The following is a 12317-nucleotide window of genomic DNA, read 5'->3' as shown; positions in this document are numbered from 1 at the left end:
AGTAAGAGAAATATCAAGTTATAATCTGTACTTTAGTAATTGTTACCCATATTTTATCATTATTTATAGATTCATGTGAATTTCAAGAAAGTCCTTCATTTTTTATTCCTTGAAACACATTAAATGCACCTTAAAAGTCTTTATATTGTACTATTTTTTAAGTTGAAATATGGTGCTGAAATGTTAAATTTTAATTGTATAATTACACAGTAAATTTTTCTGCCATTTTTGATTTTCTTTAGTCTTTTTTTCCTCAAATATATTCAATACACTAAGAAAACAACTGAAGGCTAGCTGAAATATTGCTGCTCGGGCGTTAAACCCCAACAATCAATCAATCAATCAGTCATTTAGATTTGTCCTGAACATCTGTGACATAGATATTGTTTTACTGCTTATGTAAGGAAAAAGTGTGGGAAAATTTTCCCGCCATTTTTACATAGTGTATTTCAACTAAATTTGACATATAAATATTTTAAAAGGCAGACTTTACAAACACTCTGCTGGATATATCTGGTGGTTATGAGGTATAAATACTTGGATGATGCAAAAACAAATCTCATGTGCCACACCTGATTAAAATTTTGCCTGATTCTTAGACAGAAAAGTTCTTAAATCACATCATGCTCACAAGTGATGATCATTTATTGCACTTCATATTAGTAATTTGTATGTGTAAATCTAAGTATGAATCAGGCAGTGGGTGAAACGTGGTATGAAAAAAAAAACATTTTGAAAGTTCAACTATTTGCATGAAAAAAAACAAGATTTTCAATATCATTTTGGTAAACTGAGCTATAATTTCATTGAAATGCAATTAAAATGGTCATTTCAAGGGCAACTTTGTCAAAAACTTTATTTATCTAACATTCTATAGAAAATTTCTGCGCAATCCAGTGATGCAGCGAGCAAACAATTTTTTTCTCAAACAGACAGAGCACCCTTGAGTGCAATACTGGGTTTTTGACATACAATGTTTCTGATTTTCCCCATACAGAAACTTGCATTTAATGTTGTAACCACCAATCTATGCATAAATGTTCTGGTATGATCAATACACATCCACTTGGCTATATATTTTAGTTTCAGAAAATGCTGTTTTTCCCCGGACTTGACTTTTTTATGAGCAACTCGGCGGGTGTTTCTAAAAATGCAAAGGACGCTTACCCTACTGGTGCAACTGGTCCATGCTCCCAGTTTTTAGTGGAGTCCGAGTTGCTCATTTGCTTTTGTTACTTTGTATGTATGATTTTAGTTACTGTATGTTCTTTGTTGTGTATGTCTGTTTTCCATGTCTGGTCTTTGTCCCTGGATTACATTCTTTTGATTACCACTATAACCTTGGTTCCCTTGATTACTCTTTGCCCCTTTTCGGCCCTTAATTCTTAAACCAATACAACAATAGTCCCAATATAATTACATCAAGCTTAGTCACAATATCCATCAACGATTACTCAAATTATCCCACAAAACTAAAGTGTCTACAAATGATAGCACTGACATTATAGACAGACACGAATGACAACAGTCCCATACCATTCTATGACTGCAAATCTTTTATAATTTGTATTCAAATGTGACATAATTTAAAAAAAAAAACATATTATTTTCTTAGAGGTTGATATCAACACCAGCACTTACTGAACTAAGCCCAACAAATCCAGTTTGTTTCCATGACGACACGGATGACAAGTCCCATACCATTCCAAGACTGCAATTCTTTTCTGATTCTTATATAAATGTGACATTTTTTTTAAAAACACATTAATTTTTAAGATGTCGACATCAACACCAGCACTTACTGACCTCAGCCCAACTATTCCAGTTTGTTTCCACCATACAAATTAATGACAAAACCTTAGAATTGTTTCGGATGGTAAGATTAATTTCATAAGAGTAAAATTCAAAATAAAAGCAGGTAGTTATTACGCATTTATTCAAGGTTGAATGACTGAACACTTAGAAGCATACAATATAATGTCACATGACAATCACATGGTCAAATTGAAACAGACAAAGATCTATAAATAGCTAATGAGAATACTGGCTTTGTGATATGAGGTATAAATATACAAAAACAAGTTAATAAAAGATATGATTGCATGAATATCAGGCTACACATGGAATGATGAAACGACAAAGTTTTATGGAACACTTCAAAAAATTGACAATATGACAATTTTGGTAGAGCTATATAATATCATGTAAAGACAATGCAAACTTTTATAAAAAAAAAAAAAAAAAAAAAATGTGTATCAGTTGTTAGGAACATAAGTATAGAACTTTAACAGTATAGAATCATCATTAAAACAAAAATATGACATTAAAATTCCAAACAAAACAAACACAATAATTTTTAATATAGATTCCCTTCAAGGAAGGAGTGTTTAGATTTTTTTTCCAATCAGGATTGTATCACAGTAGAGGGTTGAGAATAAATTTCAGAGAATTGATCTAAACCATGAAATTGGTTGAGAATGTAAAATAAGAGGAACAAATCATTGATATTTGATCACCACCCACTTGATAAAAAACATCCCTTGAAAGTTCTCATTAAACATTTGTAATTAGCTGGATTACACATTGTATTGAATGAAAGTTCTCATTAAACATTTGTAATTAGCTGGATTACACAATGTATTGAACGAAAGTTCTCATTAAATGTGTTTTTTTTTCATTAAAACAGCTAATGTAGCAAAAGCAACAATTTAAAAAATCTTAGGTAAAAGTGTACTTTACATATTGTACAACATGTAAGAATGGCAATGGCAAAATCCAGATAAGAGGTGAGTCTTCATGTAGGGAACCAAACAAAAAAAATAGTTGTTGGTTCAAAGCATTTGATTCTATCATACATCATATGAACCATAATACAGATTATTGCATACTTTGAATACATTCCAATTATCATAGTCATCTTTCAAAACATAATTGCTTCAAGATAATATGTAGAAGCATCATCACAGTCATAAATCTCCACTCCCGAATGTTCCTTCTAAATACATCGTTAAAAGGATTAGTCCTTTAAAACCAGTCAAGTTCTTTCACAAGATATAAGTTCATGTGACCTTTACCTTCACCTTTCAAGGTCACCTTTTGGACGATTTTGCCTAAGGCTTCTTTCTTCACATGTTTTACAGCATTTGACCTTGACAAACATTTTGTTACAGTATCCCATTCTTCTTAGAGCACGGCAAACTTTGTAACTCATTATATTCCCGTCACATGAATGCTTGTTTAGCTCTGTAAAACAGTATAAGTAAATCAACATTCATTATGGTACATCTAGACAATATCCCATGATTCTGTTTATCATCTGGTCAATATTTTTTTAGTAATTATGTTACCTGTGGAATCTGGTTCATCGTTTTCTTGAAATACTTTGGTTTCATATGACTACATTTTAAGTAGCTGTCTTTGTAAGAATCATGCAAAATCTGAAAAATGTGATACATCCCAAAAAAGGCTACATATTTTTATTTTTGTAATTAAGTTGTTTTATGGGTCTATACTATGAAATGTGTAATAATTCATTCCAATCTGCCTGCTCTTAGGAGATAATCGACATTGAAAATACAGTAGATTCTATTGTATTTGAGTGCCATTTACAGAGTTATCACCCTTAATTTTGAAATCTACAGTGTATTCTATATAATTTTTATCTCCTAAGAGCACAGGTTATATGAAAAATCACATGTTTATTTCTGTTTACTATGACATTTCAAACAAAATATCAAAAATAAAAATATTTAGGCTTTTTACCCATGAATTGCATTTTGCATGATCCTTATCTGGAGAGCTACTTAAGTTTAAAATATTTCCCTTGATATTTTATCTACAAATCTTTATCTCATTTCAAATTAATGCAATTGTGTAAACATTACAAAAAATCTGACTTTACCATATATATTAGGATACTTCATACATGTCTCCGACCTTTGACACCATACAAGTGTTTTGTTTGTTTGTTGTTTTTGTTTTTTGTTTTTTGGTCTTTTTATTTTTCAGTAGTAAGAAAATTTCGCACTTTAGTTGAAAATAATGAGGAAGTCTATTTTTGCATAATGTACTTTTGTGATTCCCAAATAAACCATACACATGCCTTCAGAAGAATAACACAATAATGGGTAACAATTGTAATGTTTTATTTTCAGGTATCAACATCCATCACAAATATAGCAAAAACAAATAATAATTAAAAAACCCACTTTTGATCTATGAAGGAAAATACATGAATTTCTTAATGTTTAAAGAAAAAATACCTTCTTCTATTCATAAATTAAGTAATCTATGGGCAGAGTTACAGATCACGTTCTTAAGTGTCAGTCCCTGTAAGAATCAGGCAGCCATAGAAACATGGTATGGAAAGTTTGAAAGTGTAATTTGACTATTTGCACCATCAGAATCAAGGAAAACAGACAAGATTTTCAATATTGGGCTGGACCATTGAGTTACAATTTCATTGAATGTGCTGAAAATGAACATTTCAAGGGCAGATAACTCTGTCAAAAACCTCATTTTTCTAAGATTGTATTCAACAATTTCTTAGTGAATCCAGTGATGCAGAGATCAAATAATGGTCTTTTCAAATAAAGAAAGAATCCTTGAGTGAAATTATATTATCATATTGGTGGGGTTTTGACAGCCATGTTTCTGATTCTTACAAACACTTACACTTAACTACATCAGAACTATTTAATTTGGGGTGACAGGGGTCAATGCCCAGTACTTAGCAACAACAATTCTGAATATCACATATCCTGTCTAATATTTTATCATTCTTACCAAGTTCTTGATCAGGACACTGATCCATATTGCAGCCTTTGCTCTCGTCTGGTTTCAGTGAATCAGGGCAACCAATGGCAATCCTTTGTGATGTCATATTGACACATTCTACTAATCGTATCTGTTGTCCACCTCCACAGGTTTGGGAACACTATAACAGCAAAAACTGGCTTCATAAATAATCATGTTATATACATGGAAATTAAAAGAGGGTATGGATGAATCTTGGAAGAGAGATTGAGATATTACAGCAAGGGAAAGGGTCAGTATACTAATGTTCTATGTGCATACCTGGAAAGAACATGTAAAGTATGCAGTATGTTTGATATCATATATCAATTAACTCTTTTTTACTTATTTACTGTGAATAGAATGCATATTCATAAAACTTTCCACTGAATATTAGGATAAAATATACCATGTTGATAATGCATGATAGTAGGAAATAAAAATTCTAATCAATTTGGTAAATGACCTTGACTGTCATTCCAAGGTCAATAAATCAAGGATGATTTTACAAGGTCATCAAACAAAGCGAAAATTTGTAAAATCGAAAATAAATCAACAGTAAGAAAAAGAAATTGTAATAGTAAAATCCGAATTTCAATTCGCAGAATTCCCCTAAAAAGCAGAAAAAAAATCAACCCTGATAAATACATCATATATTCCATACCTGGCTCCACTGGCCATGAATCCATGACAGGCATGCAGGAACTTTACATTTTTGTACATCAGCTGGTCTTTGATCTGGGTCACACTGATGTTTTTCAGGACAATTCACAGTCCTTTTCTGAACAGAAAAGCCACATGTAGATGAACACTGCAAATAATTATTAAAATATATAAGTTCATAGCTACTACATACTTGTACATATACATATATATATATTTTGTTTTTAAAAATGCCAAGACCAATGATGCAACATGACTAAAAGAACTCCAGGGCTATCCAGCTTCCAAGAAGCAAATGTGGAGGTTTAGCAAATATTTGAAAGATCAAAGGCAAAAAACGATAGATCAAAAGAAAATGTCGCCAAATCAGATTTAAAATGCATGAGACTTGACAGGCCTGCAACACTGTCTGCATAGCCATGTAGGTAAAACAATACTACATAAAATAATGATTATAGATGCCAACATAAGTTTCGTTTTTGTTTTTTTTTTTTGCTACTGGTATCAACCTCTTCTATAATTTTAGCTCTGCTGAAATAAAAAGCAAGGATTGAGAAAGTACCAAGATTCCTTCACCCTATGAATCTTGGGATGGAAATAATAAAAATTACTACAAGAATTATCATATGACTACCAGATGCAGATTGATGAGTGACAATGCAAAAATTAATGTACATGGAATCAGATTGAAAAAAGTTTAATGAAATCTCACTTGACTCCATGGTGATGTTTTCCAGTCCGTACATTTCTCAATGATACAGGATTTGATAGCAGAAGGTTTGGTAAGAATGTCACATTTCTCTTCGTTGACCTCTTTTTGGGTTGTTGTATTAACACAAACAACTGAACGTGTTTGTACGCCATATCCACAGAGCCGAGAACACTACAAAACAAGTATTTACATATAATTCCCTGGTACTATTCTAAATTAGAATAACATAAGCAACAGGATTATTAACACAAATCATATACTATAAAAGAACTACTTTTGAGGATACCATTTTTTTAGTAGTTTTCATTGTTAATGCAACCCATAAATAAAAGTTATCCTTAATCAAGCTAATTCTTTAGTAAAAATTGGAAAATTTATCAATTTAATGGCACCTGGCCCCAGCGCCACAAAACTTAAAAAATTACTCAAGTCTGAGAAAATTCATAACTGTTTGTAATGTCATCAATTTTCAAAGAATTTGATTGATGTTACCATGGAGTTTAAGAATATTCTTTGACTTAAGTATTTTTTAAAATCTGTGGCGCAAGGGTCCAACCTCCACAAAATTAAAATAATCAGAACTTCCCAGTAACTTACACAACTACATATGCTTTTCTCACTACCTACCGAGTTACATGAAACTGTTCAGTAATTTAATATAATGCATTAAATTTGATTTCCTTTACAATTTCTTGGTTTAACAAAATATAAAAATTAACAAAAAAATAACAAATATTTAAACAAGAGGCTCCCAGGAGCATGAATCATTCACCTGGTTGAATTTTGCCTTTCAAGGGCAATAAATTTAACAAGAAGTTGTCCAACTATTTTGACTCAAGAAGACTTTGGAAGGACTTATCATAAGGATCATTTCAACGATTGAAAGTTTATTTCTATCCATCATAGTCATTTTTCCCCTTTCAAGGTCAATAGCTCTAACAAGGAGTTGTCTGACAAATTTTATCCCTGAGGACTTTTGCAGTACTAATAATAAGGATCATTTCAGCAATAGAAAGAATTTGACTAAACCTAACAGTTTTGGAGATATATGCGAAAAACTACTGTCTGACCCCTATGTTCTATTTTTAGTAACGGTGGCCATGTTTTTCGACGGATCAAAAATCATCACATCAGTTCTATGCACAATACCCAAAGGAACATTCAAAGTAAGTTTGATTCCAATTGGTCAAGTGGTGTCAGAGGAGAAGAGTTTTGAAAGAAATAACATTAAAAATAGCAAAAAATGTTGAAAAAGGGCAATAACTCCAACATGGCTTAATAGATTAAAATGAAAATTTGAATGCAGATAGATCTCATCATGCTGAACACTTTTACCCAGTCAGAATTAGGCTAAACCTAACGGTTTTGGGGTTAAATGAGAAAAACTACTGTCTGACCTCTACATTCTATTTTTAGTAACAGTGGTCATGTTTTTCAACGGATCAAAAATCCCCACATCAATTCTATGCAGGATACTCCAAGGAACATTCATACCAAGTTTGGTTCAAATTGGTCAAGTAGTTTCAGAGAAGAAGAGTTTTGAAAAATTGTTAACAACGACGACGGACGATGACAATGATGGACGACAACGGACGCCAAGTGATGGCAATAGCTAACCTGGCCTTTGGCCAGGTCAGCTAAAAAAATTCTTTCTGACACCTAGGTTCTATTTTTAGTAACAGTGGCCATGTTTTTCAACGGATCAAAAATCCCCACATCAGTTCTATGCAGGACACCTCAAGGAACGGTCATACTAAGTTTGGTTCCAATTTGTCAAGTAGTGTCAGAGAAGAAGAGTTTAAAGAAATAACATTGAAAATAGCAAAAAATGTTGAAAAGGGCAATAACTCCAACATGGTTTAACATGGATTAGAACGAAAATTTGACCACCGATAGATCTCATAATGCTGAACACTTTTACCCTTACGTCAGAATTTAGCTAAACCTAACAGTTTTGGAGGTAAATGCGAAAAACTACTGTCTGACCCCTAGGTTCTATTTTTCCTGACAGTAGGCATGTTTTTCGGCGGATCAAAAATCCCCACATCAGTTCTACACAGGATAACCCAAGAAACATTAATACCAAGTTTGGTTCTAATTGGTCCAGTAGTGTCAGAGGACAAGAGTTTTGAAAAATTGTTAACGACAACGACGAAAGACAACGACGGACGCCAATAGATGGCAATAGCTCACCTGGCCTTCGGTGAGTTGAGCTAAAAAGGGGAGATTGAATTAACTTACCTCTGTCCATTCCCCAACTGACCAATCAGCAATGTTTTGTACAACGTCTTTCTCATCTCCAGGTAAATGTACATTTCCGAGGAGGTCATTAACATCCAGAAGATTAGGTAATGGTCTCCCTTGCCCACCAGGAAGTCTCCCAGGTCCAATCTCTTTTATATCTACATTTTCCTTAATCTTTTTTACTTCTCCAATTTTGTTAAATCCGTCAGGTCGATGATGTTGTTTGTCATTTCCAGTCTGACTCTGATCATCGATATCTACAACTGCTTCTTCTTCCTCTACTTGAGGAATAATTATTGTTTTATTATCATGAATTTGACCTCCCTCTTCAATAGAAACTTTGTGTACAATATTTGTTTGATTGTCTGAATTTTTAACATCTTCAGGTAGGTTTTCAGATTGTTTCCTTTCATCATCCTGTAAACCATTACTGCCAAGTTCTTTTACATCAATATCTATAGAACTACTACCAATAGATTGATCAATACCAACTGTAGAAGAGCTATTTTCATTGGTGCTGTTTTCAGCATTTGCTTTAACCAAAAGTTCAAGGTCAGAAGTTTTCATCTCTGTTAGGATGTTATTCATATTTCTCTCTTTCTCACTGCTAACTCCACCTTCATGAATCTTGACTATTTTCCCTTCACCTAGGTTAATTTCCTCCACAAGTGATGCATCTGTTTCTAAATCCGATACCAAATTATAATTACTCTCTTCAAATATATTTTTTAAAGATACAGATTTATCTAACTTTTTATTTCCAATATTGTTAGCATCTATTAATTCTGGAACATCAAATAAATCAACAGGATCAGCAACCATCTTGGTTGTCATGGCAACAGTGGTTGTAGTAGTTGGTGCTGTTGTAGATTTAATGGTAGTCGTTGTAGCAGTTGTTGTGGTTGGACACTTATGAGTGTTACAAGGCTCCTGATTGGGTGGTTCTAGGTCAAGATCACAGAACTTGCTGCCAATACAATTAACTATTCTGGTTCTCATACCTCCATCACATTTTCTTGTACACTGAAAATAAAAATTTTGAAAAAAGTAAATAGCTGAATCAATCTGGCAAACAAAGTGAATATAATGACTTCAAAAGGTTGTTGATTCAGGGACATAATTTCTGTAATTTGGTGTAGATCAAAATAATATGTTATTACAGGTTTTTTTTCTGTAAATATGCAAATAAGAATTCAAGTAAAAACCAATGACATTATCCAATTTTAGAAAAGAAAAAACTACAAGTCAAGCACAGATTTTTTTTACATGTCATATAATGAAGTATAAGATATCACAATGATTTATTAGTTAGCTGTGTCTACTCTAGAGTAATCACATGCAAGTGTTTACTATTATAAAGCAGGAAATCTCCCTCTCATACTTATTTCAAAACGGGAGATTTGCCAATTTTTCATGCTGTATTTTGACCAGAATTGAAGTAATTCATTACAATTTAAAGCTGAAAATTCAAATAAGACAGGAGAAAGTTCAACAAATGTGATCAAATCTCCCACTTCGGCATGGGCATGTAAGCAGGAGCTTGTAGAATTTTTCATGAAAAATGGGAGGCTCCTGCCTAAAGCAAGAGAATAAACATTTACTCAATAGTTAGCAGTGTCTCCTCTAGAGTTAAAACATAAGAATATTACTATTATGAACATACCTCTCCCCATTCCTCTGCTTCCCAGTAGCCACAGGTCATGTTACTACACTTGGCATAAGTGTCAGGAAAAGAGGCTGGATCACAACCTATTTTGGGGTCTTTACATGTTACTTCTCTTGACTTCATGCCACATACATTCTCATTACACTAAAAGTATTTTATTTTGGATAGAAAGTTGAATCTACATGTATTCAGTATTTCTAGCTAATCCTGTTGTTTTACAGAACATTGAAAGTTCTTGATGACAAATATCAATAACTTTTGGACCTATCACTATTTACATTCAATCAAAATATGAGAAAAACTACAATTTATTGGCAACCTAAATTGTCCTGTTTTGATCATGTGACCAAAGAGAATTCCCAACATTCCCATTGGTACATTAAGTCAAGTTACAGGTAAAAGGGCTTAAGGAGGTAGACCTAGGGTATGGAACATGACTCTTAAAAATCACTGGAACGTTTGTATGCAGCATTTTACATCAATCTTATGTAAGCATCTATTTGACTTGGATTGATTTTATTCTGCTTCAAATGAAAGCTTGAGAGGCATTAGTGCAATTGAAAATGATACAAACATATCACTGATTTCAAAAGTTATGTCCCTTACCTAAGGTCTACCTCCTTAAAAGACTCATTCTTGATTTATTTTTTATCCAGAAATTCAGAAGATAAGGATGTTTGCTGGTCTACTTAACAATAACAAAGATTTCTTAGGGATGTGAAATCTCCTAAGATCTTTCATGCTAGAACAAAATAAGATGAAAAAATAGATGGGTCAATGTGCTTGGTTTTGAGATATAAGCATTTGAAATGTTGGCGGGAAAATGATTTCTCTAGATTTTCCATAGGTTTTGTCTTAGTAGGTTTTATCTATTACAACCACTAAAGAAATAAAAAAACTTCCCATATAACATTTTAAGGTGTCTTTAATGAAATTATGAAAAGAAAAGTGGGGCGGGGTCACTGGGCAAGAATATTAATGCAATGAAATAGATAAAACCAGAAAAGTTGGACAATCAGACAAAAGTGGCTGAACATGACCAGCAAACATCCTTAAAAGCATTAAAAATTGAAGACTGATTTGCAAGTTTTGCTCCTTCCGGGTACATCAATATGGTGCATATATGTCCGAGTTTTCTGTTTTGGATTATCACTAAACTTTTCATTGTGTTAAAATCGCTATGCATCAGGTTTTCATTGGTCAGATTGTAGTCCTTTCTCTACTCTACAAACAACTGCCTCCTATTTGTTCAGTTTTACAGTTTACCCAGGTTCAAAATACATCTAAACTGGTGTCAAGTTTATTCATGGCTCAGTTAAGCCAGATTTCACCATAACATTGAATTATAAAAGTAAGAATACACCTACTAAAGACCATTCTGATGCTATCCATTCACTGCTTCCAGGACATGGAACTTTATCCCTACACCTCTCGGCCTCTGATGGTTTCTCCAAATAATCACAGTTAGAATCTTCTAACGCTATCTGCTCATCCTGTCCCAGGCTACGTACACAAATCACGGTTCTCCTGTGAATGCCATCATTGCCACATGTCACTGAGCAATGTTGCCATGGTCCGGCCCACCATCTGTAAATAATGCATGTTTTGGTTATATAAAAACATGTAGTTTGAAAAAAAAATTCTAAATGCTATTCTCTGTAAAAATCAGGCAGTGGGTGAATTATGGTGGAAAATAACAGTTTAAAGTTTTTGATGAAATCTTACTCAAAATGTTACTGTAAACCATAAGATTTTTGTGGCAGTTTTATTTTGGCTTTTTTTTCCCTCCAAGAATGGTTATATGAAAATAAAACTGTCATGAATTTTTATTTCACAGATCATTATACTTAACTTAGGGAAATTTTTTTTTTTTTTTCAGTCAAATATTCAAGATCTTAATCATATGAAATGCATTGTAATTTTATTATCAAAGGGAAACAACTCACTTTTCCTTTATCATTCTACTGTTACTTTGAACTCACTGTATCCTACGACAGTTCTTAGACGAATTAACAATCTTATCATTCTACTTTTACTTTGAACTCACTGTATCCTATGACAATTCTCAGACGAATTGTCAGTCTTATCATCCTACTGTTACTTTGAACTCACTGTATCCTATGACAGTTTTTTTCTGAGCATGTTATATCATTTCTTTTAGTTTTGCCTGATTCTTACAGATTCCAGCATTTAAGAAGAACTCCAGCTAAGAATCATGCAAAATGTGATTCATGGGTG

At 32.9% G+C, this 12317-nt stretch overlaps 1 protein-coding gene across 1 annotated transcript in view; it reads right to left on the bottom strand.

Moving 5' to 3' along the window:
* Positions 1-1917: 1917 nt before the first annotated feature.
* LOC148621394 (A disintegrin and metalloproteinase with thrombospondin motifs 6-like) overlaps positions 1918-12317 on the bottom strand; it is a 53907-nt gene continuing 43507 nt past the window's right edge. Inside the window, exons 19-25 of the mRNA XM_088575722.1 lie at positions 11447-11666; positions 10077-10223; positions 8411-9436; positions 6170-6340; positions 5459-5605; positions 4786-4936; positions 1918-3243 (exon numbers count right to left, since the gene is read on the bottom strand). Coding sequence (XP_088431848.1) covers positions 3077-3243; positions 4786-4936; positions 5459-5605; positions 6170-6340; positions 8411-9436; positions 10077-10223; positions 11447-11666 — 2029 coding nt within the window. The 3' untranslated portion in view covers positions 1918-3076. The remainder of the gene's footprint in view (positions 3244-4785; positions 4937-5458; positions 5606-6169; positions 6341-8410; positions 9437-10076; positions 10224-11446; positions 11667-12317) is intronic.

The sequence above is a fragment of the Perna viridis genome, chromosome 3 (genome assembly GCF_037379345.1).
Source record: "Perna viridis isolate PV_CMFRI_1.1 ecotype Kerala chromosome 3, ASM3737934v1, whole genome shotgun sequence".
Taxonomy (NCBI): Eukaryota; Metazoa; Mollusca; class Bivalvia; order Mytilida; family Mytilidae; genus Perna; species Perna viridis.
This window is presented reverse-complemented; position numbering and strand designations above follow the sequence as displayed.